Source organism: Orbicella faveolata, unplaced genomic scaffold (genome assembly GCF_042242905.1).
Source record: "Orbicella faveolata isolate gen_17 unplaced genomic scaffold, um_ofav_v1 contig_14, whole genome shotgun sequence".
In the NCBI taxonomy this organism is placed as follows: Eukaryota; Metazoa; Cnidaria; class Anthozoa; order Scleractinia; family Merulinidae; genus Orbicella; species Orbicella faveolata.
The window spans coordinates 4,892,729-4,912,153 of record NW_028301541.1 but is presented as its reverse complement, the minus strand read 5'-3'; the positions used below and the strand labels follow the sequence as shown (position 1 = coordinate 4,912,153).

Sequence of the window (19,425 nt, the reverse complement as noted above, 5' to 3'; positions counted from 1 at the left end):
AACAAAAAAATTGTTCACGATTTTCGTAGTTCAAAATGAAAACAAATAATTATATAAATTAAGGAAAGTAAATCCAAGTCTTCTTGAGAAGACTGATGCAGAACGCTGCTTTTCACTAAATGTAGTCAAAAAGAAAGATCGCGAGATTGTTTTTTCTTTCCTCTTTGTGATCAGGCCGACTACCAAAGACTCGTCAAAGTATGTTCGAGATATCGGAGATATTTCTTTACTTCATAGAATTAACTTCTCCGAGATTGTTAAGAAAATCAATAATCATTAATGCACGCTAAAAGGAGACCCGCGACAATCTTTTCTCACGTTTGCGCTGAAAAGATATGAATAGGCTGTTAAAACAATTGGTGACTGGAAAGCGGAAAAAGACAAACAACAATCAAGCGAGTGTGAGTGGCTAATTGCAATTAATTTTTATCCCATGCGAGACTAATGGCTTGGATTCTCGCTTGTGTGCCAAACTTATTCCTGCGACGCTGGAAATTCTTTCGTCAAATGAAACCGGTAGATTTTCCCGGAAAAAAACAAACCAAAAAAAAGAGTGTCTGTGAGAATTTGTTTAGCTTTCTTTGAAATCTGTTGTATTTAAACAATGCATGCCATCCGCCATGAGCAATGAGCACCCTGGTTACAAACACTGAAATCAGTATATTGCTCGCTAACAGAAATTTCCAGATTGCTAAATTTATGGCCGAAAATTGCTGCCTATAGTTTTAATGCATGGATTGCAAAGTGAATTAGATCGACGCCTTCTGAACCACGGGTTCAACGACTTTGGGGGTAATTAGAGTATTGCTCACTAAAAAGGTCAGTAATTCGATTTCGATCTGTGATTTTTGCTTTCTTCTTGGGGTGGTTTGCCTCGTATGGGGTCTATGACTCTTTTGCGTACCTCCAATACCGTGAATTGTAATAATAATAACAACAATAATAATAATAATAATAATAATAATAATAGTAAAGGTCTTGTTTAAATGCAAAGTCACTAACATAGTGGATGAGAAAAATTTCAGTTTATTAATGAGCATCATTAACACAACACCATTAACTGCAAATTCACACTTTATTGTTAATACTTTTTCATTGTTTTCGAACTACACGCTGAGCGCGTTTGTTTAGAACAGAAAATTCTGCTACCATGACAACGTGACGTAAGCGCTTTAGAGATGGCTGAGGGAGCATCATATTGTGATCCGTACGACTTCGAAAACGATGACTACGTTCCTAGTCAGACAGAGAGGTTCAGCGATAGCTTTATAGAATTATTTCGGGAAGATTCCGATGAAGAGTTGGACTTTCCGGGATTTACAAATTCAGAAGCGTTTAAATACGGCAGCAGGAAAATCAACGAATTCCACACGGTAGCCACCGAAGAAAAAGAAAACGTCGACCCGGCCACGAAGACACGTCCAAAGAAGAGAAAAGCCAATCCGTCAAGGTAAGACATTGCATTTGATTCCTTCCCTGTGGCAACGGGCCATCCATGAAAACGTTTCATGTAAAACGCTACGAAAAAGTTGCAAAACCTGCTTTGCGGAGAAAATTATTTCTGCAGTGTTTCCAAAGGTGTTATTTTATACGTAAAGTCTCGCCGAAGTAGATCGCGTATTACCTTTATTATCAAAAGTCGTCAGTTTCTCTCATAGAAGCTTGTATTTATGATTGATGGGTTGTAAAAGGCTAAAAGCGGCCTTTTTCTCGAAACAAGTGGGCATTAGTGTTGTCTTTATGAACAGATCGGTCTTTTGATAAGTTCAACTCGTCTCTTTACTTTGCGAGCGTAGAGATTTTGTTTTTACGCCGCGAGTTCATTATCTTTTGGCATGTAATTACCTTCGTTTTGCAATGAGCTCGCCGTGAGTTTATTAAGCTTATTTTCCCGTGAGTCAATTTTGTTTGGCCTTTACTTTATTTTGCTGCGACTTTATTTTATTTGCCCTCGGTTCATTTGCCAATGGGCTTTCCTAAAAAGAAAAAAAGATTACCGTATGCCTTCAAAGAGCAGAATTGGTCCATGTTTTTCGCTTATACGATGGTGTTTCCTGTAAAGAAAAATCTATGAGAATCCAGTAAATATTGACGGATGTTGGATGTTGTTTTCAGTCCGCTTCCTTTTTCTTTCATTTGACTTTCTGCGGTTTTTCTGTTTTTTGTTTTTTTGTTTTTTTTGGTTTTTTTTAACTTCTCCTCAGAAGCTATAAGTACGAGATCCGAAATTGACTTCTCTTTCTTATGATTTGTGTCTTTTAATAAACAGCTCTCTGTAGTATGGAGATTGTAAATTTAACAAATTGACGTCAGTTTTTTATGCGTCTGTCCTCTTATTGATGATAAATTGCGTCATAACATTGTCAAAGTGGCTGTGGACCACGAGCCGCAGGCGACTGGTTCCGCATTAAACTTTGACAATGTTATGACGAGAATTATCTCCAATAAGAGGACAGACGCACAAAAAACTGACGTCAATTTGTTTTTTACAATAACAAGACCCCAAAGTGGTCAAATGCCGGGAATAAATGAGAGGAAAAGAAGCCGTAAACTTGCCGTAATTATTAGTAACAGGGCCTCTGAAATTTCGCGCGATCGCGGAGCCGCGAATTTCAAGTAAATCCGCGAAATCCCGCAAAATTCTCAAAAACACGCGAAATCCCGCGAAATACGCCAGAAATTTTACCAAATACTTATCGGAATAACATCTTTGAAAGTTATCTTGGCTGTTGGGACTCCTTACTTGCCGTAAACTTGCTAAATTACCTTGAAACTTCATCGCTGCAACGACTCGAGTAAAAACAACATCCCAAAACTACCAGGCGTTCCTAGATTACTGTTGCGAAAAACTGGGCAGCAGCCACGATATAAAAAGCTTTGTCATTGTCGTATTTCTAGAGCGCATTGTTGTTAAAAGAGCAAATGATGGTCTCTGTGAAAAATTTGACAAATTGGCGTCAGTTTTTTATGCGTCTGTGCTCTTATTGATGATACATTGCGTCACAACACTGTCAAAGTGGCCGCGGAACCACTCGCCTGCGGCTCGTGGTTCCACAGCCACTTCGACAATGTTATGACGAAATTTATCATCAGTAAGAGGACAGACGCATTAAAAACTGACGTCAGTTTCTTTTTTACAATAACAAGACCCCAAAATGGTCAAATGCCGGGACTAAATGAGGAGAAAAGACGCCGTAAACTTGTCGTAAACGAAGATAAGTGAATTTTATTCAAAATATGACGCGAACATTGTCAATAGCTTTTATGGCTTTTTGACTGGCTACTTAAAATAGTCCATAAAATCTTATTGATTAAAAAGTTGACAGTTGACAGCTGAAAGTTCAACTTGAAAGCCTGCATAAATTAAAATTTTATCCGTCTGTACTCTTATTGGTGATAAAACTGAGCCAATCAGCGCCCGAGAAATTAGGGGAATATACAGTCATGTGACCCGTTTAGACCAATCGCGCGCGAGCGGAAATATTTGATGGATTATAATAGAGAATATTAAAAAAGGTAAATTCTTGAGAGAGGGTTAATTTTTTTGGGGGGGGGGAGGGGGTCATCCGAAAAGAATGACCGCTTTGAGGGGGGCCATGTGAAAAAAAATTGGTAAGCTAGGGGGGGTCATGCGATTTTTATACATAAAAAAAAGAACGGTCCCTTTAGCTCTTGAAAGCGGATTAAGAGACTCGCAAAGATGAGTAGTGTAAATCGGATTGTAAATAAAATGTAGCCCGGTTAATTTGATATCTGGTTTAAGGTATCTGCGATGTAATTCGGATCTGCTATGCCTTTTTGATTGGAGACACCCCTGAAGTTACAAGGTAGCCTTAAGTTATTTACTCAAACACTGGAACTCTGTGAAAAGCTTTGCGTTCATTCTAATTATTATTTTTGCTTTATTGATTCTCAGCTGGACACAGAATGCCCGCAAAATTGCTTTTGCCCGTGGAGAAGAAACGACGGACTATCTCGGAAGACGAAAGCCAGCCCGAGAGATAGGTCCAGCTTGTGCCTGCAAGCGCGAATGCTTTGATAAAATGTGCGAGAGAGAGAGACGGCATGTTCTCCAGACATTCAATGCTTTAGCCAACACCAATCTTCAAAACATGTTTCTGAAAGGACTGATGGTCAGCAAAGAACCGCAACGCCTAGGGGCTGGTGGATGCAAGGGGGTAAACAAACCTGGAAAGGAAAGGAAGCGTTCGCTGGTCTACGAATATTATGTAGAACAGTCCGACTTTAAAAGAATTCAGGTATGTGCCTTACCAATAATCGTATCTATATATAAAAAAGCTATTGCGATTAGTTTTCCGGGCCTAATTTAACCGCATGGCCAAAGGCCGAGCGCGGTTCTTGCTCTGCACGGGGTTAAAATTTATGATGTGTATTCGCCAAAAGCTGTTGAAACATTAATACACGGAAAATGTTACGGATACTGTTTTCTTTGTTGTGTAAAATATATTTTCTTTTGGTTTTATCGAAGCGTTAGACTCGAAGGGAATATTAAATACGCTGAAAAAAGGTATTACGTGAGCCATGGAATTGCGCTGACGTTGCAGCTTTCACTTTCGCTGCGAGACAAATAAGTTGCTTTGCAAGTTCGCCAGAAGCGACGGTCATTAATTTATTTGCAATTTTTCGAGTATTTTTTTGTGGGCCATCAATTTATTTGCGAGTACTTCTTGTGGGTTTAGGCAGTTGAAGTGAACTCTTTGGCTGTTTCATCGAAGCGAGTTAAAAGATTTGAAGGAAAATCAAATATTTACTAAGGTATACAAGAGCTTGCCAGAACTTGCAACGTTTAGGTGAATGCTAGGGGAAGAAAACACAACCGTTCTACAATTAGCTGTGGATAGCATAAACCTTGGATTGTGTGACTCGCGTGACTACTTTACTTGTCCTTTACTCCTAGCACAAACAAATTAAATTTGACTTTTAAGTAAGGAAGAAAGCTGTTTATTAATAGCGTTATTAATAGCGTGATACTCGTTTCCTTTTCGTATCATTCACGAGCATGTCCCTTACGACGATTACCGAGGAGCTTTCCAGTGCTTCCAATCTCTCCCGGAACTTTCCGGACATTACAGATTATATTCCGTTGAGTGCCGAACAATTTGGCAATTACAGAAGATCACAGCACGTAATACTGCACAACAGTACAGCAACACACTGCATCAACAGTACTATTCTTGGCGTATGCATACTGGCGTTTTCAAAGACTGTTATTGACTTAGAGATATGAATCACTATAGCAACGATGTAGCTAAAGTGGAAACAAGGCAAGAAAATAACCCATACCTAACAAAAAGTTCAAGGATATCCAGGCAAAATTCTACCATCTCAGCTAACAGTTATTGAAAATTTCTTAGTTATTATTATCTTATTATTATGTCAGTTAATCCCATCCAGACCCTCTAATTTCCTTTATATTGTTCCTCAACTTACAGGTGTGCAGGGAAGCATTTATTTCCTTACATGGGGTCACAAAGAGGCGAGTGGAGAACTTACGTTCTAAAGCCACACCCGTGGACATGCGTGGCAAACACAACAACCACCCGCACAAACTAAGCGATGACTTGAAGAACCAGGTAAAACTATAAACGGGAAGATTGGAGGGGCTTATAACAGGGGTTTTCAGGGCACGATTTGGTAATTAAATCCATTCTAGCTAAACGTTCACGGTAGATGGAAAAACGCCCCTCATTTGTCGGTTGGCGTTTAAACTTTCGTCAGTTTAATAACCTAACGCTTTCACCATTTCTTGACGGTTTATTCTACTTCTGACTTCATTTCGCGACGTTAGTGATTTTCTGTTCAAGGTGGCTGAACACAGTTTTTGATACCTGTGTTTCATTCACCTTTTTCTCTAAAACCCTTGATCCCTAGGTCGCCAAAAATGGCAGCAAGCAAGTTAACAACACAAACTTTGATTTTTTTTGCTGGTTAAGCTGACGTATGTGCCGTTGCCATGGCAACATGAATAAATATAAATAGGCCTTTAAAATCGGTTTTGTTTATTTGTGCAAAATCTAGTCATTAGATTTTCGTTATAATTTGCATGCAACAAGCTTGTAACGATTCTCACAAGTTAACACCATTTTGCTAGTAATTTAACGGAGAGATCTTTAATTATCCCTTGCTGAAGCTTCACTGGAATATCTAGAATTTCCTTTGTTAAAGTTCAGTTACTTTCAATATTCCAGTTACTTATTTCTTGAAGTATTTTCGTGCCAAGTTTCGTGAAATTCTAATGAGTGGTTCTCGAGAAATAGGCGTATTTCCGAGAGTGCAATTTTTCATTCAATCGCAATTTTTTTACTTACTACCCATGCGTTTCGGTAACAAAGAAAAAGCGGAGAATTGCTGGGTTCTTTGCATCGTTACCTTTTCTAACATATCTTTGTAACAAAAGGCTAAAGCCATCAATACACTGCGTTCGATTATAGAGAAAAATAGCACAGATACTGCGGGTGTTGAGTAAATAAAATGATCGCTCTATTGACGACATGTTTGTTTTTTTTTTGCAATCTTTGTGCGCACGCTGAATTGCATCAGTAAAAGCGCGCGCGAAAACTGTGTTCGGCCGCCTTAAAATGTTCCCGTCATGTGTCTTTGCTAACGTACATTTCACTCTTTCATGTAGGTTAGGACTCACATCCAGTCACAGCCGTCTCAGTTGTCGCATTACTCGAGGGCGAAGACACCACACAAGAAGTTTCTTTCGGAAGACCTGTCCGTAAACCGGATGTACCTCGGGTACTTGGAAAAGAACGAGCCGGAGGTTTTCAAGAGAAATCAAGAAATCATAAGGTACATAGCTAAGCAGGGACAGTAGGGTTTAGTCGTCTTATACGCAAGAATAAAATATACTTAATTACTGGTACGTCGGGAAATGGTAATGTTTCCCGATGTTTCCCAAGTATAGAGCCACGTAGCACATAATTTTTTTTGTTCGCATTTATACATATAAATTTAGCCACGTGGCTAAGAAACAACCAATGAGAGAACGCTGACTAAATTGAAGAATTGCGTTTTTGGAAGATAAAAAAAACAAATGAAAACCTTTTCCAGTGTGCCTAGCCTACAATAATTTTGTTCTATGATTCAGCGAAAGTAGAGGTCTTCAGTGTAGCACGTTTGAACTGCAGCTTGTTCAATTCATATTAGCTAGTTCAATGACATCTATATAATGGTCTCGGACTTTTTTTCCGTATTTATGGACCTCGCCCACGGCTCGGTCCATAAACTTGCAAAAAATAACTTGATCAATATTTCTCCAATGCGGACCTCACGCTAGCTCAATAACTTTTTGTAGGTGCAAACAAGAAAACAGACGCCCAATCCCGCCTCCTATTAAGCCCCGAATATCCCTGTATTCGTACAGGGAGATTTTTAATACCGAGTTTAACCTTGGCTTTGGTCTACCAAGAACGGATACTTGCGCAAAATGCGAGGCCCTGGAAATGGCGTTGAGAGTGTGCAGGGAGGATGAAAGAGATGAAAAACTGGAGGAGCAACGACTTCACCACGAAAATTCAGAAGCTGGCTACAAGAGCAAACGTGAAGACAAAGAAGCAGCCAGCAAGAGTTGGAGAGGGAAAACCCGCACTCTCGGGCAAAGCACCACGTCAAAAGATGCTGTGGATATGATTACGTTTGATTTTCAAAAGAACTTAGAAACGCCAAACTTATTCCACAACGATGTTTACTACTTAAGACAGCTGTCGACATACAGCTTCGGAATTCACGACTGCGTAGCGACACAGGGATACCTATATTTATGGGACGAGACAACGGGTAAAAAGGGATCATCTGAAGTTGCCTCATGTTTGCATAAATTCTTCACAGACTTCAGATCTGGAGCAAGGTAAGTTCCCTGTTTGGTTACAATAAAGTGTTCCGAGTCTTATTTCTTTGAAGAAAAGAAGCATGTTGGTAGCCTTCGAACTCAGCAGCCTCTCACCGCTCCGGCCTCTCCTGCGTGACCCTAAGCGGCCGGAGCGGTGAGAGGCTGCTGAATTCGCAGGCTAGTATGCTGGTGAAATTCTAATTTATGGAGTAGAGAAACCTGCAAATTAGTGCGAACGTCGTTATATCACACTGAAGAGGTTTTGGCACATTATTAACAGTAATACAGTTTATGAGTAATATTCATCAAACAAAATACGACGCGACGATATCACAGCGTTTAGGTGTTGATATAAACATTTTGCCGATCAAATAAACTTAAAATTGCGCTACATCTAAACCGCAAACAAGCTGACCTTGCTTTTTATTATCTTTTTTTACACAGTATTAAAAAAATGTCGCGCTAAGGTCACTGACTTGAAGAATTATAGAAACAATCTTTATAGAGCGTCTCAAAAGGAGAAAATTTTTGTGGCCATTTGAGAGTTACGTGCGAACTGTTACTGAAACGAGAGCACTTGGAAAAAAGGCTTTACCGTCACAGTCTATCCAATGCGTGAAAACTCTATTTCTTGTACTGCCAAACGTCGTAGCAAGTTCAAGTTCAAATTCAATTTTATTTACACTTATTTCAGTTGCATAGAATTTACTTAATTGACAAAATACAAAATCAGAAAAATTAACCGTACCCACCATCACGACCTCTTACTAGACTGAAAAATAATGTGGGCACTTAAACAATTTGTAAACATATTCTTAAAAATGATATTGGGAAAAAGGATTTCGCCTTATCATATATGATTATTTCATATATTCACATTCATTAAGCTAATCGTGATGTTGGATAACAAGGATCTCTAAATTATTTAGTTTTAGCCGTACATTTCTCCTTGTGCATCCCAGGAGGGATGCTGACGCCTCTATTAGATTGGTATACTAGGTAACACTAATCAAAGTTTATTTCCTGTTTCAGATCACTAGTGAGCTACTCGGACGGATGCGGAGGGCAAAATAAGAACAATGCCATCATTGGCTTCTACACAGAGCTGACAAACAACGGTATGTACCATCGTATCGACCACAAATTTTTAGAAAGAGGGCACACATACTTAGAAAATGATCGAGACTTCGCCCAAATTGAAAGAAGAAAAAAAACAGCCGAAGTTTTTGTTCCAGAAGACTGGGTGCATGTAATTGAAGAAACAAACTTGAGGAAACCCTTTGTCGCGACAAAAATGCGACAGGAGGACTTCCATGATTGGAAGTCCTATACGGAGGAACGTTATAAACCGGTATTAAGGGACAATGACGGGGAGAGGGTCTTGCTGAGAGACATTCACTGGATGAATTTTGGGTGGGGCGAGGAAAAGGGAGAGAACGAAGCAATGGCAATGAAGCACCACCCTGGAGAAGTCTGGGTGCGGTTTGGATTCAAAAAGGATGAACCATGGAAAAAAATAAAAATAACCAGGCCCGGGGATCAGCAGACAGCAGCACCACCCAGACTCTACACGGAGCCCATTCCACTCAAATCAGACAAAGTCAAAGACCTTGAAAAACTTGCCAAATTTGTGCCTGAGCCCCAGCGGCAATTTTATGTCAACATTTTTAGTAACCCAACCATCGAAGACTCAATCGAAAACGAGGATTGTGACTAGACGATTGGCAAACAACCAATTCCTTGGTACAATTTTGCTGATTCACGCTGTACCAATACTACGCGGACATTTTTTTCCAAATTTCAAGTGCATGATTACGTGCGTATATTAACCATACGTCGTTAGAAAAAATTTTCTTTCCGTCAAAATCCTTTATTTCCATTGAGTCTTTCCGATATCCAGTATTTTATCGAGTACTTGCTCAGAAACGTAAATTCTATGATCCAAAACATCTGAAAATTTCAAGTTATATTGGTGGCATGAGATGCTTATTCTTATCTGAAAATTTAACTCACAAATGCTCTAATTCATTTTTAGTAGCTTTACTCATTAGTAGCATGCCATGTTTAGCTGTCCTCGACGGACTGTTTTCACTAGACGTTAATAAGCGATTATTTGTATAGTTAAAAAGTAGCTTATCTTTCGTCCAAAACTTCAAATAATGCAACATGTTTAGTTTTCTTCGAACAGTTTACACAATCCATAGAAATATTAAGAGCCAACTTTTATAAAAACATAGGTATTACTTACCAAGTAGTAATTTATAGCTTAAAAATTACAGGCTGGGTAATGTTAAACACACGTAAACAAACCCGGATGCTCGCCATTTTATGTCGAGTCCAATCGAGAAATTGTCTGTTGGAGGAGTTTTTTATGCCTTTTTTGACTGACGGTAGTCTACTACGGAATTAGTTTAGCATCAGAAGAACCAAGAGGGGAGGGGGAGTTTCATTTACTGTAAACATCGAGCTCGCCGCGGACTGGTAAAAACTTTGTCAAACATTGCGCCGATTACTATTACAGGACTTAATTACGATTAATTCGTATCATTTTTAGTAGCTTTACTCATAAGTAGTAGTATGTCATGTTTTAGCTGTCCTCGAACTGTTTTCACCATAAGTAGTTAATCTTTTGTCCAAAATTTCCAGTAATGCATCTCAAAATAGTTAACATAGCTTTATTTGAAACATGTTTAGTTTTCTTCGAACTGTTCTATACACTCCATAATGTTAAGAGCTAATTTTTACAAACACATAGGTATTACTTATTACTTAATTTATAGCTTATTTATATCTAAAATAGTGCCAATTAGAAATAAAATGCTCAGTTTTGATTTCCTGTGTCATATCATTAATTAGTTTGGTACAAAACGTTAAAGTAGGAGGTTATCAGCGTCGTTTCCTTTGAAATAAATCGGTTATTGTCAGCAAAACCGCTTAAACTGCTTAAAACCATTTTGTAACTCAGTACATAGAAAGCGGTAATTTAATTTTCGTCGCGGGAAGGCTTTTCAAAGAAAAACGATCTTTTGTGCCATATTGTTTACAGAAGAAATCGGCCCTAGTATCCGCATGCAAAAGGGAAGCTCGTGACATGAAGAAAAGGAAAAAAGAAGAAAACAGAAAGAAAAGCGAATCACGCTTATTAGATTCGATCCTTCCACTATTCTAGACTATTGTCGATTACATGTCGCCGTCGGAGTTTTCGTTGTTCTCTGTAGCGTAAAGCTCACCGCCTTTTTCAAGTTGTAGATTTTTAAAAACGCTGCCCGCTTTAAATGCTCAAACTTCACTTTAAGAAAAAGACCTTGAAGTTTATCGACGCGTGACGAAATTTTATATCGGTCTATAAATCTTCGGAACTTTATCAATCGAAGGTGGATTTTGATGCGAACTTAAACGGTTTATTTTAGCAGCATCGATAGTAAGGGCTATTTTAATGTTTTGGTTTCAAAACGAAGAGGAGAAATAAACAGGAAAAAAGGGGCTGACGTTGTGTCGAACCGGTCTCACGACAAAATGTTAATTTTCGCGACGCGCGGCGCATTATTCGCTTGTGCCAAGGAGACAACATGACCTAATAGCATTAAGTTTATAAATACAATACTTGTATCGGCTCGAACAACTAGCGGTCGCTGATTTTATTTCATTGAATTCGCTTTTTGAAAACGCTAGACGATAAAATGCTCACACTTCACGTTAAAAAAGACCTTAAAAAGTTTATCGAAAAACAATGCATTCTCTGTTCTGCATTACGTCCTAAAAGTTACCCTGCACTACCTTAACATCGCTTTGAGATTCATTCTGCGACTTTATTACACTACCGCCTCGCAGCCTGGCGTCTTCGCGGGGCTGCTCTTTGGCAATGAATACCATAACTTTTTCCTTGTTTTGTAAAATCGGCCGACAGATATCAAATCAAACGGTATATATCGTCTGGTTATTTATAGGAAAATTGTATGATTATCGCAATCAATTACTGATCCATGTTTGGCCGTGTTTACCTAAGCGATCTTTGTTGATCTGTTAAGAATTATCATTTCACATTTTGGTTATGTGGGAGGCAAAGGCCCCCCGAAAGGCTGCACGAAGTCAGCCTGCAACAGGTCCCTTAGGGTTTAAGGCTTCAAGGAGTTTAGGTCCCCAAAGGGCGTTCTGCCGCTTTAAATGTGGAAGAGGAGGAGGAGGAGTGTTCCTTTTCTTTGGCTCTTCCATATGGAAATTTAAGGAAGGCTGCGGACAGTGTGAAGTACATACAGGATGTAGTCGCTAATACATATGGGAGCGTATTTCATGTACGCGTGCGCATTGGCGAATCAAGTGATTTAGAGCCTCTTCATATGAGCTCAGTCACCGGACTGGCTCGGTTACCGGGAGCAATTTTGTGATCTGTTCACACGGGAAATTTCAGCCCCTTCGACCAGGAAGAAATTCAAGAACAAACATGTACAACTCGCAAGTGTGAAACGCTTGCTGTGTCTCTTCCAACGCGACCATCAAAAACAGCGAAGAAACTCTTGTTCCGGATTATGGTCTACATGCATTTATATCTTCTAAGAGGTTGCACAATAAACGTCAAGTGAAGTGAAGTGAAGTGGTTAATCTTCCCGGGGTATCACATCGAACGAAGTCGAACTGTATTTTCATCGAACTTAATCGAACGATTAAATTCGATTTTGTTCGGTCATCGAGCGAAACTAACTTTAAAAAGCTACCTTTATTTTATCTATTCTAACAATGTGAAAAATTATGACAGGGTACCACAAATCCTAAAGAAAAGCAAAACTTCTACAAAAAATTGTTCGCCATGTTTTACGCAACCTACGTTGGTATTCGTTGGTAATTTGCGCGTGAAAAGCTTCTGCTACCGGGAGGGGCTTACTTGCAAAATGATACTCTGCATAAATGTGGTGCAATATCTTAAATCTTCTAACAAAAGAAACGTTTTATAGTGTTCCTCGTTCTGCCGAGTTATTCACTCTATCACTCTAACTAAAAGAAATGATTGTTGAAATCGTTTGTTGAATTTCCTAAACTGAACCACGAATATTCCCAGATTATCTGGCAGGCGTCTGTCAACGTGATTGGATGCGGCATTTACCTGCTTAATGGGCATGTAAATCCCAAAAATGCTATTTTGGGGACCACATAGTCGTTTAGTACATACATGACATCTTCTAAATCTGTAGATCTTTTGTTCACTTAAGCCCGTTTTTACGTTGAAAAATCGCTTCAAAGTTCTAAACATCTGCCATCTTGAATTGCGCGATCTTGCAAATGACGTCACGGGTGGACCTTTAGTTACGGGAAGTCAAAGGTCTTGCCTGAACACGTTGTGAAATAAGCACATGTTTACATAGTTTCTTTTGGAAAAACACCACGTCTTCATAATGGTAAAACGCTGTGTCGTTCAGTTTTGCAGTAATTCGAACAAAACAGGCCATAGTATGCATAAGTTTCCAAAGGACGCTAATTTGAGGCGGTAGCAGGTATAAATTTGTTCAAGGCGGAAATCGAGCCTAGTGAACGTGAAAAGGGTCGATTTCGTAGAGCCGACGGAGCATTCGGTTATTTGCAACATTCATTTTTCTCCGGATTGTTACGAAAAAAGTTTCATGGTAGAAATGGGGCTGAGAAGCAAAGTCCTTTACTTTCTGGTGCTGTACAGATGATACAGTCTCCAGCAGCAACAAATTCTTGCGACAAACGAAAGCGGCCTATCCAAAATGAAGGCAGCGAACAACCGGAAATGGCTGACAGTGCCGATAAAAGGCATAGAAGAAGTGAAGCTCTTCAAAAGCTTGAGGTTAATAGGGTAAGTAGTCAACCACTTTATCTGCTATTCTTCGCAACACAGATAATCTCTGCTTCCTTTGAGAAACCCTGCAAAGAAACAGCAGTAGTGCAGTATGTGTCACGCTTTGCACACCATTGAGTAACTAGAAAGGTAATTACGGCAAACCATGTTTGTGTCTTTGTATATGTTAAGCCCATTGCTGCCAGTGCTGTGACATATTTTCAATAATTATGATGTCAATTAGCAATCACCTTCTTATCCCTCACAGGGTTGGTGGCTTCAACCCAGAAAACGTGGTGCCAAAATCGGCTGGAAAGGTGCTTCGGATCTTGTTTACAGCACAAGATGGCAGCGCAACTCGGACATGTTTACCAAGATAACCCCAGCACCAACGAACAAGCTGCCGATAGGCAATGTATCGAAATCTCCTACACGAAAAATACAGAGAAACAACTATCTTCACCAGTGTTGTACCAAAATAAAGCCAGTTACGGCAGAGGTAAATCTGACAATTGAACAGCGATAGTTAAAATAAAAGTAAACAAACTCGTTTCCTGTGTGATTATCTGCGCCGTGCTGCTGCCTGAATGCGTAATAAGCAGTTTCAAGCACCCAAACATCAAGACAGGTTGACTGAAATCCTGGATGCTCGGTAATACATTTAATTTGTATTTCTGGCCTCTGATTTTCTACTTTCTGCCAGACCTGTCCGATTTCAGCCCAGCAAACACTTTCGTGAGCAGTCGGCTTTGGCTGACATACTTGACACTCGCACCTTTTAATGCACCCAAGAAAGGTCGGGAAAAGAGACAACAACAAAATTTGGTGAGCTTCTATTTGCGCGCTAATCTGACTATGCGCCGGCTGATGTTCATCTGCTAAAAATGTAATTTAATTGCAAAAATGATTAAATACCAGTCTGTGTTTCCAAGACGGTCTGAGTTGTTGTCATCTGGTTCTGGGCAGCTGGCTTCTTGTTGATCGTTTTATCGGACCCTTCGTGGCTCAAATTGATACGGACGAGGCCCAGATTGTTCCACAGCTACAACTGAATTTTCAACATCACTATCATACAAATTCACCAAATTTGAATCGCTGTCATCTGATAAAAGATCCTTCGAGCTACTCCCACTTTCCCGATCCGCCACAGAATTCTCATATGGAATCCCTATTGCGAAATGTTTGTGTTCCACCGCTTACGGCACGGCAGATGGCTATTGTTTTCACCGGAAGGGGATTTTTCTCGTAAAAGCTGTTTTTCTCCTTAACGAAACCGAAAGGAGCAAAATAAATGCCAAATTCGTTTTCTTCGTTGCTGTTTGCGTCGAATAGGAAAAACTTGTATTTGTGGGTTTACATGCCCTTTAATAGCGGTTTTTCTCTATGGTTATTTTCTTCCGGTCTGGCGACGGAAGCCAAATTAAGTGTCCCAGGGAGGTCTGCAGGGTACCTGGTACTATAAAGAGTTAAAATTTTCCCATTCCGATGCCCTGTAGCTGAGTGGGAAGAAGCGCTGGAGCGTCATACTATGTATGGCGTGAAGGGGTCCCAGGTTCGATTCCTGGCAGGGCACACTCTACTTTTCTTTTCTTCTCTTTTCTATTTTTTTTTCTAATGTACTGTTCATTGAACTGTTATAGACGTTCAAAATTTGGCTATAACTAGCGCAGGTTTCTTCGCTTTGTTGGCTAGTGTTACCGTTGAGGGAAAGGTTAAGGTATACCCGGGGCATCACATCGAACGTTCGGTTTTCGAACTCAAGCTAACTTAATCTATTTTAGGCTATCGTCGATTACATGTCGCTGTCGGAGTTTTCGTTGTTCTCTGTGACGTAGAGCGCATTGCCTTTTTCAAGTTGTAGATTTTTAAAAACGTTGCCCGCTTTAAATGCTCAAACTTCACTTTAAAAAAAGACCTTGAAGTTTATCGACGCGTGACGGAATTTTAAATCGGTCTATAAATCTTCGGAACTTTATTATTTAATCGAAGGTGGGCTTAAACGGTTTATTCTAGCAGCATCGATAGTAAGGGCCATTTTAATGTTTTGGTTTCAAAAAGAAGAGGAGAACTTAACAGGAAAAAGAGGGGCTGACGTTGTGTCGAACCGGTCTCAGGACATAACGTTAGTTTATTCGAACATGATCAAAGGGCATTAATTTTGTAAATATAATACTTGTATAGGCTCGAACAGCTAGGGGTCGCTGATTTTATTTCATTGAATTCGCTTTTTGAAAACGCTACTCGCTCAAATGTTCAAACTTCACTCTAAAAAAAAAAACGTTGAAGAGTTCATCGACGACGGCACAGATAAATGGGCGAATCTTTCGATACACAAGGAACTTTATTAATCGAAGGTGTATTTCGATGCACTAGCAGCATCGATAGTCAGGGCTATTTTAATATTTTGGTTTCAAAAAGAAGAGGAGAAATTAACAGGGGAAAAAGGGGCTGATGTTTTGTCTCACGACAAAATGTTGTCTTACGCGACGCGCAGCGCTTTAATCGACTGTGCTAAGGAGACAACGTAACCAAACTAGGTTAATTTTATAAATATAATATTTGTATCGGCTCGAACAACTAGCGTCGCTGATATTCGCATTTTGAAAACGCTTCACGCTCAAATGTTCAAACTACACTTTAAAAAGAGACCTTGAGAAGTTTATCGACGGCGGCATCGATAAATGGGTGAATCTTTCGATACACACCGAACGTTATTAATCGAAGGTGTATTTCGATGCGAACTCGAACGGTTTATTTTAGCACTAGCAGCGTCGACTGAACGGGCTATTTTAATGTTTTGGTTTCAAAAAGAAGAGGAGAAATCAACAAAAAAAACAAACAAACAAACAAAAAAAAAAACAAACAAACAAACAAACAAAAAAAAAAGAGGGGCCGGCGTCGTGTCGAACTCGACTCACTACAAATGTACCTGCTCTCGATCCGCGTAGCGCTTTAATCGCCTGTACTAACACGACAATATGAGTAAGCTAGCCTTTTCTTATGAATGGGATACTTGTATCGGCGCGAACAACGAGCGGCTAATGTGACGCTTCGTTGATTTCATTGTCCAGCAAAACAAAAGGTTTCTTTTGTTTCGCGTTCGACAAAAAGATGCCGCTAGGAAAAGTGTCTTTTTTTGCATACGTTATTTCTCGAAAACGAAGAGCAACCCAGTGAAAAAAAAATACAGGGCAATACTTTCAGCTGAAATGAAGTCCACATGCAAAATTTCAGCTAATTTGGAGCAAAAAAAAAACAACAACCAAAATCGTCACTTATCCCCTTTTATGACTAGCTTCTTCAAATGTAGACTTTTACCTTGGCTTAAACCTTCACTTGTTTTCTTGTAGCCATGCCATGTAGTGTATACAGACTTCAGGCCAACACCTCTTCAACATTACATCTATCCCGCTGGCGGAGACGGACTTTTTCTTGTTGAAGATGAGAAGGTACATGTATGTGTATAAATAATGGCATCTGAGTCAACGTACGGTTAGACCCCTATTGAATGGCCACCCTTGGGGAAATGGATGGTGGCCGCTTAAAGTGGGCTGGCCACTTAATAGAGGTAAAAGCAATAGATATGCCATCATCAGGACTTTGATTACTGGCTGCCTAATAGGGGTGGCCATTTAATACGTGTAGGTGGCCGCTTAATAGAGGTTTGACTTCGACCATAGTTTTTAAGTTTTTAACTGGGTTGGATTGCTTGAGAAGACTGACTAAACTTGGCTATATCAGGTGAAAGGAGAAAGATAACCATCAATTTTGATTTATTTTGTAAGGGTGTTCTTTATTACCTGATATTTATGTTGTTCGTCAGGGAGAGTTCCGTGAGGAAAATTTCCAAAAGGCCATGGCTGTTATAAGAGAAGGTGGAACTGACCCTGGATCACTGAAAGGACGCAAAGGAGGAACAAAAGGTACTGTACTCATGAGGAATTAATTTTTAGGGTGTGTTATATTAGCTTTATGAACTCATGTAAATTAAAATCTAACAAAAAAATTGAGTCAGGGGTTCCATTCATGTTTTTAGCAGGAGGGCATCTGGTTTTCACAAATAGGCAAACCTTTCTGAACTGAACTTCTTTCTGAGAAAAACTTTCCTTTAGAGGATCAAACCAGACAGGCAAAATCATCCTCACAACCAGTCAATTTGCCTGATGCCAGGGCCTTGATGAAAGCCCTGATTGAATGATGTTGTTTTTGATCAAACAAGTTAATTTTACTTATCAAAAACACTATACAGATTGTCTTGCTGCCTCACCTTTTGGCATTTTTGGCTGATCATCAAAACCAAAGTCACCTGAGTTAACTGAAAAGGAAATAAATGAACTATTATTACAGGCAATGCTATTTTGTTTTGTTTTCCAGTACATGCTAGCGTGTACAGATGCACAAATAAATATTTATGTATTACACTTCTCAAGCATTTTGTCTAGTTTATGGGAGGTGTATATTAGGGCATATGTAAACTACTTTAAGTTCAGGATCACCCAATGGATTCTCATGTTTCCGAGACTAATATATATTATTTTCAAGGGAATCATGGTTTTACTTTATGTTGAAAGATGTAGATACATGTATCATCAAACTTTACCTTTTGTTGGTTTTAGGTCCTTCAAACTGTTTTAAAATCGTGAAAATGATCATGGAGAGGAATTTTCAACCTGTGATTATCTTCAGCTTCAGCAAGAAAGAATGTGAAGCATATGCCCTTCAGATGTCTAAACTAGACTTCAATTCAGGTAAGAATTCAATCACTTGTAACTTCATATAATATGTATAGTCAGCATTGTGCAGTTCAAGAAAATATCCATACCCACCCAAAGGAAGGTTTACAGCAATTTCAAGGGGGAGGGGGGGGGGGGTTTGTAAGCCATAATTTTTAAAAGAGAGTATCAAGCTTTCCAGGGGTCATTGGTTCAAAGGAAATAAATTAATGTGGAAGGGGTATGGATATTTTCACGAACAACACATTATTTTTCCATTCAGCAAAACACACACATCAAATTTTTGCTGAGATATTAAATAGCTTGGACTGGTGGAATAACAATCAAAGAGTTTGCAAATTATTGAATAGATTTCAATCCCAGACCTTGTGCCATGTAGGTTGAGTTTGTTGTTAGTTCTCATCCTTGCTCTAAGGTTTCTTCTCCAGGTTCTCTGGTTTTCCTCCCTCTATAAAACCCAGCACTTCTGAATTCGAGTTCGGTCTGGAAACAGTGGAAAAAGAACCTCTTTGCGAGATGTGTCACTGCCAATATCATTCCAATTAAGTTAGTGTACTCTGTCCACTCCACATAGGATTTCTCATGCTTTTTTGGGGTTAATTTTTTTTTTTTTTCATGTTACTTTCTCAGGTCAAGAGAAAAAGCTAGTAGAAGAAGTGTTTAACAATGCTATTGATTGTTTATCAGATGAAGACAAAACGCTTCCTCAGGTAAGGGATATTGTAACACATCAACATCAAGGGGAATACACTCTTATTGGACAGACCAAGCTAACAGCATTCATGACTCAATGTGTAAATCTATGATTCATTGTTATTTTCAATTCCTTGATCATTAGTGTATATCGTAGCCTGTATTAATGTAGCATTGAGAAGACTTCATTCCCAACTGTTTGTCCTCAATACTCAATTGATGAGAGAGTCTAATTTTGAGTTTCAAAACACAAAATAGTATCAAGAATCAATTAGAAAATCAATCCTCCAGAAATCGAAAAAAAAGATGAGCTTGTCACCAAAAACAAACTTGGAGTAGCATTATTACTC

At 39.2% G+C, this 19,425-nt stretch overlaps 2 protein-coding genes and 1 pseudogene across 3 annotated transcripts in view; 2 read left to right on the top strand and 1 right to left on the bottom strand.

The window, feature by feature from the left end:
- LOC110050334 (exosome RNA helicase MTR4-like) overlaps positions 1 to 19,425 on the top strand; it is a 63,154-nt gene that overhangs the window by 27,893 nt on the left and 15,836 nt on the right. Inside the window, exons 10-13 of the mRNA XM_089286286.1 lie at positions 17,000 to 17,098; positions 17,473 to 17,572; positions 18,266 to 18,397; positions 19,013 to 19,092. Of these exons, the coding sequence (XP_089142412.1) occupies positions 17,000 to 17,098; positions 17,473 to 17,572; positions 18,266 to 18,397; positions 19,013 to 19,092 (411 nt within the window). The remainder of the gene's footprint in view (positions 1 to 16,999; positions 17,099 to 17,472; positions 17,573 to 18,265; positions 18,398 to 19,012; positions 19,093 to 19,425) is intronic.
- On the top strand, positions 1,179 to 9,946 carry LOC149113708 (uncharacterized). The gene is made up of 6 exons (XM_089287224.1): positions 1,179 to 1,450; positions 3,917 to 4,259; positions 5,454 to 5,594; positions 6,650 to 6,816; positions 7,322 to 7,873; positions 8,888 to 9,946. Exons 1-6 carry the CDS (start codon positions 1,179 to 1,181, stop codon positions 9,570 to 9,572), a joined length of 2,160 nt encoding a protein of 719 aa, XP_089143350.1. The 3' UTR covers positions 9,573 to 9,946.
- Positions 13,848 to 15,381, bottom strand: LOC149113707 (uncharacterized; annotated as a pseudogene). The gene is made up of 4 exons (XR_016206513.1): positions 15,348 to 15,381; positions 14,565 to 14,844; positions 14,197 to 14,424; positions 13,848 to 14,077 (listed from the first exon to the last, which is right to left on the bottom strand). The product of XR_016206513.1 is annotated as an uncharacterized LOC149113707 (transcript).

Bases quoted from the DNA above. Each gene is read 5' to 3' on its own strand.
- LOC149113708 (XM_089287224.1), top strand. From the start codon at position 1,179: ATGGCTGAGGGAGCATCATATTGTGATCCGTACGACTTCGAAAACGAT. The intron at 5,595-6,649 runs GTAAAACTATAA...TCTTTCATGTAG, and splicing joins GCGATGACTTGAAGAACCAG to GTTAGGACTCACATCCAGTC. The intron at 7,874-8,887 runs GTAAGTTCCCTG...TTCCTGTTTCAG, and splicing joins GACTTCAGATCTGGAGCAAG to ATCACTAGTGAGCTACTCGG.